General features: G+C 40.6%; 1 protein-coding gene across 3 annotated transcripts in view; it reads left to right on the top strand.

Annotated features, from left to right (window-relative positions):
• Positions 1–1,297: 1,297 nt before the first annotated feature.
• RIF1 (replication timing regulatory factor 1) overlaps positions 1,298–13,336 on the top strand; it is a 59,823-nt gene continuing 47,784 nt past the window's right edge. For 2 of the 3 annotated variants that reach the window (XM_074547828.1, XM_074547827.1), the window contains exons 1-8: positions 1,298–1,567; positions 3,039–3,117; positions 3,858–3,954; positions 7,112–7,242; positions 8,404–8,498; positions 10,364–10,553; positions 12,568–12,660; positions 12,742–12,880. In XM_074547828.1, coding sequence (XP_074403929.1) covers positions 1,401–1,567; positions 3,039–3,117; positions 3,858–3,954; positions 7,112–7,242; positions 8,404–8,498; positions 10,364–10,553; positions 12,568–12,660; positions 12,742–12,880 — 991 coding nt within the window. In that variant the 5' untranslated portion in view covers positions 1,298–1,400. Of the gene's footprint in view, positions 1,568–3,038; positions 3,118–3,857; positions 3,955–7,111; positions 7,243–8,403; positions 8,499–10,363; positions 10,554–10,952; positions 10,994–12,567; positions 12,661–12,741; positions 12,881–13,336 lie in introns of those variants that run through there. The other variant, XM_074547829.1, reaches the window with a different exon arrangement.

Below are 13,336 nucleotides of genomic sequence, written 5' to 3'. Positions count from 1 at the left end.
GTTCCCATCTCTAACTCACTTGGAATTCCTTCACCAATTCCCATAGTTTTGCACAAGGAAGATCTTAAGCTAATCAGCCCCATTTTTGCTTTATTTCTTCTAATTTATTTCATTTCTGAGCTTTTATTGTCATTTCACTAGGAACAAAATCCTGCTTTCTGGCTGTACCGGAGAACAACATTGCAACTGCTCTCCTGGTTATTTCCAACACTTTATTCGCGCTCCACGAAACGAGTTTGGTATCACCCCATTTCTGCGATGTAACTGCATTTAAAATGTGCTTTTTAATCCTGCCACCTTGTGTTCAATGCTGTACCACAGCATTCCCATTTTCCAGCATCAGCCACAGCGCTCGTCCATAGGGAAGAGAATAAGGAAAAGCATGAGGAGATATCAATATTTTAATTATGACCTCGGCGTGGGGTTTTTGTTGCTGTTGTTTCTTTAACTGGGAAGAGACAGGTCTTGGATGGACAGGGATGAGAATCAGGGAACTCTTGGAATGCTCAAGGGGTAATTTTTGGGGAAGAGACCCAGGAGAGCCGGTCCCGCTGGGCATGTGCGGTAGCACAGGGAAGTACCGGGGGTGGACAGAGCCCCAGCCGTGGCCCGGCTCGGTCCCGGAGCTCCAGGGCTTTCCAATTTGGGCTTCGGGATTTCCCATTTCACCCCAGAGAACTCAGGGAATCCCGGCTTGTGCTCCCACGGAGCTCATTTCCAGTCATTAATTCGGGATTTGACCTCACGTGCTTCCTCCCGCGGGTCACCTCCGGCCTAGCGACCGGGGACAGGAGCCCAGGAAGGGCCGGGGCGTGTTTAGGTGGGAAATTAGGGAAAGGCTCTCCCAGCACAGCGTGGGCTGGCCGTGACCAGGCTCTCCGCGGAATGCTCCCAGCCCCGAGGCCGCCACAGCTCCGGGAGCGTTTGGACAGCGCTCTCAGGGTGGATTATCGGGCAGGGCCGGGAGGCGGCCATGGACGATCGCCCTTTTCCGCCGCTATCCCCGGATCCCGGCACCCGCGGGCCGCGCCGCCCGCTCCGCCCTCCGCGCCGGGCCGGCGCCGCCCCCCGCGCCGCCCCGCCCTTCCCGCCGCGCCTCCTCCAATCAGCGCCGGCCCGGGCCCGCCCCCCGCGCGGCCCCGCCCTTCCCGCCACGCCTCCTCCAATCAGCGCCGGCCCGGGCCCGCCCCCCCGCGCCGCCCCGCCCTTCCCGCCGCGCCTCCTCCAATCAGCGGCGAGGGGCGGGGCTGCGGCGGGGCGCGGGAACCTCCGGGCCGCGCTCCCATTGGCCGCAGCCCGCGCGCTGCCGGGCCCGCGCGCGCCGCCATCTTAGCGCGGGAGGCGCGCGGCGCGGAGGGGCGGCCGCGCCGGGGGGAGGCGGTGGCGGTGGCGGTGTCGCCATGAGCGCTCCCGGCCCCCATCCCGAGCCCGCCGCGCCCGGCCCCGAGCCCGAACCCGCCGCTCCCCAGCCCGCCGCCGGCTCCAGCCTCGGCCCGCTGCTCCGCACGCTGGAGGACCCCGACGCGCCGCCGGGAGAGCTGACGGACGCGCACCTGACCATCGTTAGGTGGGCGCGGGGGACGCGCACGCTGCCCCTGGGGATCGGGGCGGGCGTGCGGAGCGGGAGGGCCGGGAGCGCCATCGGAGCGGGACCTGCCGGCATGGCTGGGGCAGCGTGGCCGAGGGGAGACATGCGGGGCTGGGGGGAGGGAGAGGAGGAGGAGGAGGAGGGAAGGGAGAGAGGGAGGAGTGAGGGGAGGAAGAGGAGGAGGAAGGAGCGCATCTCCACGGGATCTGCGCATCCCAGAGCCTCCCTGCCCCTTGGATTCCTGGGGGATCGTCAGAGTTACGTTAGGAAATAATAACTTTATTGGAACGATGAAGCTTTGCAGCTTTATGACTGTAAGGATGAAGTTTTTAGTTGGCATTCGCCGCGTTTTCATTGCATTTTTTCCTGGAAGTTGCATCTTGCCATGAGTTTGTGCCTTTATCCGCATCTGCCCCGTTTTACCATGTGCAAAGGCACGATCTCTATCTCTCAGTGTCTCCCTTCGGTCCTGCAGTGAATTTATGACTGTAAGGATGAAGGTTTTAGTTGGCATTCGCCGCGTTTTCATTGCATTTTTTTCTGGAAGTTGCATCTTGCCATGTGTTTGTGCCTTTCCCCGCATCTGCCCGCATTTACCATGTGCAAAGGCACGATCTCTATCTCTCAGTGTCTCCCTTCGGTCCTGCAGTGAATTTATGACTGTAAGGATGAAGTTTTTAGTTGGCATTCGCCGCGTTTTCATTGCATTTTTTTCTGGAAGTTGCATCTTGCCATGTGTTTGTGCCTTTATCCGCATCTGCCCGCATTTACCATGTGCAAAGGCACGATCTCTATCTCTCAGTGTCTCCCTCCGGTCCTGCAGAGAATTTAAAACTGTAGCTACTCACAAAGCAGATTTTACAGGTTTCTAGAAATAACTGACAGCAAAAAAAAACCCTCCTGATGTAAATATTAAACATCAACAGGTTTCTCAGGCTGTCCCTGCATGACTGAGCTCAGCACGGTTTGGGTTTTGCAGTGAGAAGCTGATGATTAACGTTTTATGGGATAATTGCAGCTTTTCTGCAAGAATGTTCCTCACATATGAGCAAAGTCATCCTTGCTGCTGGTCACACCAGGATTTTCCTGCATTCTGGGACTGCTCGTGAGGAAGGTGCTTTTTCACCTCCTGTATTTCTGGTTTTTCTAATTTGCAGCAAGTCATTTAAAGTTTGCGTGCTAAATTTTAATTTTTTTTATAGGAGCTGACCAAAAAATGAAAGCCTGAATATTTTCAAGAGTGTTCTTTAGGCAGAAAATGAGGCATTACTCAGTGCAATATGCAGGATTTTGCTGCTGGGTCAGACCTTGTGCTGGCATTTTTGCTCTTCAGCTCCTTCAGTGTTTTGTTGATTCCCTTTGGAAAATGTGCTGCTGTGTGTCAGGAGATAAAAGTTGAGTCAGTTACAAAGTATTGAACCTGGGAATATTGTTTGTTTTCCCTTCTCAGTCGCTTGAGTGGTGAAGGAGGCAAAGCATTCACTGCAGAATTCAGGAAACACTTCCCTCAGCTCTGCAAGGTGTTCAAGGTATGGATTTTACACTCGGTTCTCTTCCACTTCAGTGAACAAAGATTTATTTTGGTCAGCAAGGTCAGTGGGCATTGCAAGACTCAAATTTCAGTTCATTTATAGAGTCACAGAATCATTAAGGTTGGAAAAAACCTCTGAGTCATGGAGTCCAACCTTTAATAGGAATGCAGAGCAGGAAAGGGGTTTTTTTGGCAAAATAGATCTTTCTTGTGATGGGGAATTGCTGCATTAAAAACCAAAATGCTGGGTCTTGGATGTGGTCAGGCAGCATCCCACAGTCAAATCTAATCTTCCAGCCAGGAGAGACAGTGTGTTCTGAGTGCCTTAGAAACATTTCAGAATTCAGAATATGCAGAAAATGTCAAGGCTTTTTAAGCAGTAATGTCCAGGTTGTTCTTAGCCAATTTTTCCTTCTGTTTCAGAAGCCTAAAAACAATTGGAGAGTCAAGTGAGAGAGCATAACATACACAGCCAAAGTGAAAAATTTGGGATTTATTTCATTAAAGATGCTTTTATTACAGATGGCAAAAATGCCTTCATCACCTTGAATTGTTTTACTGATTTGGTGTGTCCAAAATTCAGAGAGGGTTTCCTGCCTGGGTGGGTTTTTCACCAAGTGTTTGCTTTTCCCAGCTTCCCAGCAATGTTGGTATTCAGACAATAAACCCAATATTTCTGTTACTTTTCTAACCTGACATTCTGTGGATTTGGATTTTTTTATTGTTTTTTTTTTCCAGGCACACATTTCCAGTCCAAACTTGGAGCTCAGTAATGCAGCATTGCAGGCCTTGGGCTTCTGCACTTTTAATTCAAACAACACAGCTGAATTATCTGGTGAGCAAACAAACTGTGACTATAAATATATCATCAGAGCTCTTTCTTTATGTTTTTCCTAGCATTTGTTTTCATTTCGACCAGGATTTGTCTGCAATGTGAGCAGTGTGATCAGTCCATTAATTACATCTTGTGCACAAGTGTGGCGATGATTTTTCATGCTGTTACATTAATTCTGTTTTACAAACTTCTAGTTTGATTAAGTGCTTTGGTAGCAATTAGTACAGTAATTAGTTGTGTGGAATTAGTGATCAAAAAAAGATATTCTTGTGGGAAAAGAGTGAAGAACCTGTTTGTAGGATCTGGGAGTGCACAGTAGAGCTTTTCCAGCTTTTTTCTTGGAGATTTCTTTGTTCCATCAAATCATGGACTGGTTTGAGTTGGAAGAGACCCTTAAAGCTCATCTAGCCCAGCCCCAGCTATTCCAAATTAATCCAAAATCTTATGATCAGCATTCCTAGAAAGTGCTAAATCCCTTTCACAAAAGGTTTTTGCTTTTGACAACTTGAGGCTTTGCCTCAAGGTAAAACCACAGGGTTTTGGTACCAGGGGAGAGGGCATTTTTCCTGTTTGAAATTGTGGGTTTTTTTGGTTCTTCTCCATTTTTTTCCAGTATCTTCTGCTTTCCTATAATGCCAAATTCCCCCTGATTTCCTGTGGGAACGAGGCATTTCTAATAATGTCTGTGTGCTGCCTTTCTTTGCTCTCAATTTTCTAACCAGTTGCTAAATAACAATTTTATTTCAGAATGTCAGGCTCCAGAAGTCACAAAAACAATGTGGGGTTGGAAAGGGAGAGAGGACAAGCAGCTCCTGTACCTCAGAGTGTACTTTTGACTGGGGAGTGAAATTGTCCTTCCATTCCTCTGACTGTGGGGTCAGTCACCCACAGAGTGCACATTTGCCATAAATCTGACTTTTTACCCTTGAATTTTAAAGGAAAACCATTTCTCCATCTTAGTTGGATCTAAGTCCTGTATTAACTTTATTAATTTTCTTCTGCTTTCCTATAATGCCAAATTCCCCCCGATTTCCTGTGGGAACGAGGCATTTCTAATAATGTCTGTGTGCTAACTTTCTTTGGCTCTCATTTTTCTAACCAGCTGATAAATAACAATTTTATTTCAGAATGTCAGGCTCCAGAAGTCACAAAAACAATGTGGGGTTTGGAAGGGAGGGAGGACAAGGAGCTCCTGTACCTCGGAGTGTGCTTTTGATTGGGGAGTGAAATTGTCCTTCCATTCCTCTGATTGCACATTTGCCATAAATCTGACTTTTTACCCTTGAGTTTTAAAGGAACACCATTTCTCCATCTGTGTTCTTAGTTAGATCTAAGTCCTGTATTAACTTTATTAATTTTCTTCTGCTTTCCTATAATGCCAAATTCCCCCTGATTTCCTGTGAGAACGAGGCATTTCTAATAATGTCTGTGTGCTGCCTTTCTTTGCTCTCATTTTTCCTACCAGCTGATAAATAACAATTTTATTTCAGAATGTCAGGCTCCAGAAGTCACAAAAACAATGTGGGGTTGGAAAGGGAGGGAGGACAAGGAGTTCCTGTACCTCGGAGTGTGCTTTTGATTGGGGAGTGAAATTGTCCTTCCATTCCTCTGATTGCACATTTGCCATAAATCAGACTTTTTACCCTTGAGTTTTAAAGGAACACCATTTCTCCATCTGTGTTCTTAGTTGGATCTAAGTCCTGTATTAACTTTATTAATTTTTATGTGATGAGCTACAATTTTACCTCAATTTTACTACAATTTTGTTACTTCAGTAACAAAAAGCTCTTGGGGGCTCTAAAATAAATTTATGTCAAGTTATGAGCAAAGTGCTGCTAAATTTACTTAAAATCTGAGAAGTTTTGAATAATTAAATATTCATCTTTAGCTCAGGTGTATTTAACTAAAGCTGGCTTCTAATTTTATGGATTCTTATAACGGTAATACAGATGCACTGCATGTATTAAATTTATTATTATTTTATTTTTTCTATCTTTATATTATTTATATGAAATACTTTTATATATCTACATATAAAATTTTTATATTTTTTATATTATATATTTTTCTATTTCTGTGTTATTATTCTATATAGCTATATTATATCAATGTAGATAGTATATATATGAATATACACTTTATATATAATATATAATATGTAATATGTAATATATATATAATATAGTATAGTATAATGTAGTATAATATGGTATATTATGTTATGTTATATTATATTATATTATATTATATTATATTATACATTACATATTACATGGTATAATGTTTGTATAATATTATGTTATGTTATATATAATATATTATATATATTTACATAAATATATATTATATAAAATGTAATATATTGTTAATTATAATAAAATTATAATAACTTTATTATAATTAATATTATAATAAATATTATTATAAGGTTAATATATATTAATATTATAGTAATATTTTAATATTAATAAATGATAGTTGTATATTGATTTTTTTATTATTAATGTTACTAACATTTCCAGCTTTGTGGCTACTTTAGTAGGAGAGGAGCTGCTGCAGAGTGATGTTTAAGGCAGTAAATCACTGGCACCTGCAGCTGAATGGGGTGTGGGCACATTATATTATAGCATAATATAATATAATAGAGTATGTTGTACTATATATAGTATATTATAGTATATCACAGTATATGATATATATACTGTAACATATAATATATAATGTAATATATAATATATAATATATAATAATAATGGAGGAGAGGAGCTGCTGCAGAGTGCTGTTTAAGGCAGTAAATCCCTGGCACTTGAAGCTGAATGGGGTGTGGGCACATTATGTTATAGTGTAATATAGTATAATAGAGTATGTTGTACTATATACAGTCTATTATAGTATATCACAGTATATGATATATATACTGTAATATGTACTATATAATGTAATATATATAATATATAATATATAATATATAATATATAATATATAATATATAATATATAATAATAATGGAAGGGAGGAGCTGCTGCAGAGTGCTGTTTAAGGCAGTAACTCCCTGGCACCTGCAGCTGCCTGGCTGCGGGCACACTGCAGTGGGCACCCTGCCCTGGCACGGGTGGCAGCGGGCAGTGGGTGAGGGTTGTGCTGTGCTCTGTGCCAGGCCCCGAGGCGCAGGAGCTGCTGGCAGCCGTCAACAGCGTGGCAATGAAATGCTCCGACAAGAACACCCGCACCCGGGCACTCTGGGTCATCTCCAAGCAGGCATTTCCTCCTGGAATTGTTAGGAAGGAGGTGAGTTTTACTCTGTTCTTCTGGTGGCCTCGTTTTCACAGAGAGGAGCCTTCAGAAATTGTTTGAAACATGAGTTTCTTCATTTCTCATTTTGGTGCTGCCCTTTTATAGGGAGAGGAGGCAAATTATTTCTCACTCTCCACTCAGTAGCTTTTGCATCCAAAGGTTATTTCCCATCAAATCTGACACCCAAGTACCAATTCTTGGAAAACCTGAGCCATAAATGAATGTTCTCTTTGAGGGGAAAGCTGCAATGTGAGCAGTTCTATCAGAAAGCACACAGGGCAGAAAATTATGAATATTCCAGTTTAAAATGACACCTGGCATAATCCAGACACAATCCTGGGAAATGAAATGTCCCAGTTCCAGCTCCTCCTGGAATGATTTATGTCCAGGTTTAATTGTTTCAAACATGAGTTTCTTCATTTCTCATTTTGGTGCTGCCCTTTCTCGGGAAGAGGAAGCAAATTATTTCTCACTTCCCATTGAATGTGACACCCAAGTACCAATTCTTGGAAAACCTGAGCCATAAATTACTGCCCTCCTTGAGGGGAAAGCTGCAGTGTGAGCAGTTCTGTCAGAAAACCTGAGCCAAAAATGACTGCTCTCCTTGAGGGGAAAGCTGCCATGTGAGCATTTGTATCAGAAAACAATGAAATACCACAGGGCAGAAAATTATGAATTAAAATGAAAACCTGGCATAATCCAAACACAATCCTGGGAAATGAAATGTCCCAACTCCAGCTCCTCCTGGAATTATTTGTGTCCAGGTTTAATTGTTTCAAACATGAATTTCTTCATTTCTCATTTTGGTGCCCTTTCTTGGGAAGAGGAGGCAAATTATTTCTCACTCTCCATTCTCCACTCAGTAGCTTTTGCATCCAAAGGTTATTTCCCATCAAATCTGACACCCAGGTATCAATTCTTGGAAAACCTGAGCCATAAATTACTGCTCTCCTTGAGGGGAAAGCTGCAATGTGAGCAGTTCTATCAGAAAGCAATGAAATACCATAGGGCAGAAAATTACGAATATTCCAGTTTAAAATGAAAACCTGGTGCATAATCCAGACACAATCCTGGAAAATGAAATGTTCCAGCTCCAGCTCCTCCTGGAATGATTTGTGTCCAGGTGCTCACTGTGCTGTTCTCCTGCTCCCTCAGGTGTCCAATGTTCTCTCCACCCTGGAAACAATCCTGACTAAAGGAGAAGCCCAGTCTGTTGTGGTTGAGTATGAAGCACTTAATGTCATTATACGGTGAGTGCTCTGCAAAATTCCACTCTCAGCATTCATTTTAGGGGGGAAACTTTTTATACAAAAACCCAGGTGGCACTAAATGTTCTAAAGAAAAAACTCCCAAGTTTTTATTGTGTTTGGGATTGTTTTTCTCCAGGGTTGCCCTGGTTTTCACTGGGTGGTTGCTGGGTGCTGAAAACACCAGTTGGTTGTTGGTATAATTATATATATATATTATATATATATAATTAGTGCTGAGCAGAGTTTGCTCTGTCAAGGGCACAGCTGGCACAGGGCATATTCCATGGAATTGTGCCCAGGGTGAGCTGCTGCACTCTGCACCATTTGTTTGGTGTATTATAATAATTAAAATATTATAATAATATTTTAATTATTATAATACACCAAACAAGTGTACACCAAATAATGCCATCATCATCCTGAGGCAGAAATCAGAAATACTGCTCTCATTTTTAGTGGCTCTTCAGGAATGACCTCCCACCTCTCACCTGTGCTGCCCAAGGGATGTTCTTACTTTTTGTTTCCACAACCTGCCTGCTTGAGAAATAGAAATTCTCTGCCATTATTTGGGGGTTTATTTAAAAATATCTTATTTAGAAATGTCCCCTTGGCAACACGTTTTAGTGCAGTGTTTCCCATGGCATTGTTGAAATTCCTATTTAAATCCAAAAGTGAGTTTTTAGGAGCATCACTGTGAGCATGTTGTTCTGGTCAGCAGGACTGGAATATTAAAAGTTTACCTTTATTTAGTGCTAATTTAATTTCTATATTAGTAAATACATTGAGCTTGTATTTTTAATCCTTTTTAAGTTTTCTCTTTAACTTTTGGCATCTGGTTTGAGCTGCAAATCCATTTTAAATAGTTCTTTTAAACAGCTCTTGTCCTCTGGCTTTAATAAAATGACTTGAAAGGCAGAACTTTTCTTTAGTGCAGCAAATTCTCCTTCAACTGTAGAGGTGGGGATTTGACTTGAATTAGAGCATTTATGGGTGATACAGAGATTGATACACAGAGAACTTGAGTGCCTGAATGGCTGCTGGAGATCTGTAATCTCAATTTTTTGGGATTAAAAATTGATTTAAAAATTTTGAGATGGTTTCCTATAAATCCTTGTCTAAATTGGAGCATTTATTGATGATACACAGAGAACTTGAGTGCCTGCTATTGGAGAGCTGTAATCTCAATTTTTTGGGATTAAAGATTAAAACAATTAGGGATGGTCTCCTATAAGTCCTGGATTGAATTAGTGCATTTATTGATGATACAGAGAACTTGAGTGCCTGCTATTGGAGAGCTGTAATCTCTATTTTTCTAATCCCTATTTCTTTATGATTAAAAATGGATTTAGAAAATTTGAGATGGTTTCCTATAAAACCTTGTCTGAATTAGAGCATTTATTGATGATACACAGATAACTTGAATGCCTACTGTTGGTGATGTGTAATCCCTATTTTTGGGGGATTAAAAATTGATTTAAGAAATTTGGGATGGTTTCCTGGATTGAAGTAGAGCATTTATTGATGACACACAGATAATCTGAGTGCCTGCTATTGGAGATGTGTAATCTCTATTTTTTGGGATTAAAAATTTATTTAAGAAATTTGGGATGGTCTCCTATAAATCCCTGATTGAACTAGAGCATTTATTGATGACACACAGATAACTTGAGTGCCTGCTATTGGAGATCTATTTAATTTAATCCCTATTTTTTGGGATTAAAAATGGATTTAAGAAATTCAGGATGGTCTGCTATAAATCCTGGACTGAATAAGAGCACTTACTGATGACACACAGATAACCCGAGTTCCTGAGCTGCTGTCGGACATCCGTAATCTCAATTTCTTTGGTTTTTTTTTGCTTCCAGCTTGATGGAGCAAGCTCCAGGCCCGATGGGGGAGGAGGCAGTGAGGTGGGCCAGGCTGATCCTGCCCCTGGTGGTTCACTCCTCCCACAAGGTGCAGCTGCGAGGCGCCACTGCCCTGGAGATGGGCATGCCCCTGCTGCTGCAGCGGCAGCCGGAGGTGGCGGCTGTCACCGAGCACCTGATGACCACGGTGAGTGGCACTGCATTCATTGCATTTCCTCAGCATGCAATGCCATGGTTTTAATGGGAAAACAATGAAAATGTAAATATTCACTGCCAAAAAGTGCCCAGCAGCAAAGGGGATGGGAGACAGGGACAGGAAAGCAGAGCGTGCTGAGCATTTCCATGTGCTTGGAGTCCCCATCCTGTGCAGCAACAGCAGCTGGAGGTGGCCGCTGTCACCGAGCACCTGATGGCCACAGTGAGTGGCACTGCTTTCATTGCATTTCCTCTGCATTGACACAACTTCATCATGCCATGGTTTTGATGGGAAAACAATGGAGATGTAAATATTCACTGCCAAAAAGTGCCCAGCAACACAGGGGATGGGAGACAGGGGCAGGAAAGCAGAGCATGCTCAGCATTTTCCATGTCCTGGGTGTCCTTGTCACCGAGCACCTGATGACCACGGTGAGTGACACTGCATTCATTGCATTTCCTCTGCAATTTCCTGATGCCATGGTTTTCATGGGAAAACAATGAAACTGTAAATATTCACTGCCAAAAAGTGCCCAGAATCAAAGGGGATGGGAGAATTTGGAGGGGGGCAGGAAAGCAGAGTGTGCTGAGCATTGTCCATGTGCTGGGAGTCTCCATCCTGTGCAGCAGCAGCAGCTCCTGGGTGTCCTTGTCACCGAGCACCTGATGGCCACAGTGAGTGGCACTGCTCTCATTGCATTTCCTCTGCAATTTCCTGATGCCATGGTTTTCATGGGAAAAAAGTGGAGATGTAAATATTCACTGCCAAAAAGTGTCCAGAATCAAAGGGGGTGGGAGATAGAATTTGGAAGGGGAAGGAAAGCAGAGTGTGCTGAGCATTTTCCGTGTCCTTGGTGGAGCTTTCCATGTTCCCCTTCCCTTCCAGGACTGGCCTCACTTGGCTCTTTGGTTTTGCCTTATTTTCTGCTGAAAAACCCAAAACCCAAAACAAGGGGGTGTTTGGGGACAGGGCATAGTTTGACTTCAGAGTTGGAGGAAATGCAAATATTTGAAGACATGAATTCTTCTTTGTTTGAATGAATTTGCCATTGTCGATAAGAGCCATAAATTTCAATTAAAAAAGAGAATCAGGTGGTAGCAGATGCTGTGTGGTACAGAATGAAATCCTGATGTGGAAATGTCAGAAATGCTGCTCCACTTCCTCATGGCACCAAAAGCTGTGGATTGTGCTGAGCAAAACAAACTCGTGCTTAGTTTAGGTATATAAGTTATATATATTTCATTGTAAAAAATACATGTTATGTATATGTGATTATATATATAATATGTAATACATATCATATATATTATATATATATAATTCATATATATAATACATACAATACATACATATATATAATACATAATATATAATACAAGAATATATTATGTATATATGATTATATTTTAAGTATATATGATTATATATAATTTTATATTATATATCATTATATATAATTGTTATGTATAATACAATATATAATATACAAAAATATCGTATATATTGCAATATATATTACAATATAATATATTACATAATATATATAATATTATGTAATGTTATATACTACATAAGAATATATAATACATTATACATATGTAATATATATAATATGGATATTATATATATTACAGTATAATATATAATTATGTATGGAATATATATAATGCAATACTATATATATAGTATGTAAAAATAGATATTATATATAATATATAATATATAAAATATATATTGCCATATATATTACAATATAATTTATTACATAATATATATATTATATAATGTTATATACTACTTAAGAATATATATTATACATATTATATATATATAATGCAATGCTGTATATATATAATATGTAAAAATAGATAGTATATATATATAATATTTGCATAATCTCAAATCTTATCTGTTGGTTATGTCCCCAGACATTGGTATTAGTGTGTAGTTTTTAGACCATTTAAAATCCATTTCACATAGAAATTCCCTTTCTTTCTGCCTGCAGAAATTAATTGCCGAACTCCAGAAATTGTTTTCATCCAAAAACGAGACCTTCGTGTTAAAGCTGTGGCCGCTGTTTGTCAGACTGCTCGGAAAGGTGAGCAGAAAATTCGCGAATCTTTAGGAGGGGAATTCTGATTAGCAGAAATCTCATTTAACTGTGAATTTCCCCTGTCAGACCCTGCACCGCAGCGGCAGCTTCATCAACTCCCTGCTGCAGCTGGAGGAGCTGGGCTTCCGCAGCAGCTCCCCGGTGGTGAAGAAAATCGCCTTCATCGCATGGAAGAGCCTCATTGATAACTTTGCCCTGAACCCAGGTGGGTCTGAACGAAATATTGAGCCTGGTTTGTGTTCATACAGGTCATACAGAGCTGGAAAAATTAATGTGTGACTGGGAAAAAATATAATCTGTTAGTGGTCAGTGCATTATTTCTATATCACTTATATACTGTATATTACTTATATCTATATATTATAATATAGAATAATAATATATTATTATATTTTTATATATAATATAATAAATTATAATATAATAATATATATTATATTATCTTATATACTATATATCACTTATATCTATATATTATATACTATATATATTATATACTATATATATGTTATATATATTATATATAGTAATATATATTAACATATATTATATTATCTTATATACTATATATATTATATACTATATATATGTTATATATATTATATATAGTAATATATATTAATATATATTACTATATATTACTATATATTATTTCTATATC

This window comes from Zonotrichia albicollis, chromosome 10, assembly GCF_047830755.1.
Source record: "Zonotrichia albicollis isolate bZonAlb1 chromosome 10, bZonAlb1.hap1, whole genome shotgun sequence".
NCBI lineage: Eukaryota > Metazoa > Chordata > Aves > Passeriformes > Passerellidae > Zonotrichia > Zonotrichia albicollis.
Note: the sequence above shows the minus strand (reverse complement) of the source record. Positions and strands in the feature narration are given on the sequence as shown.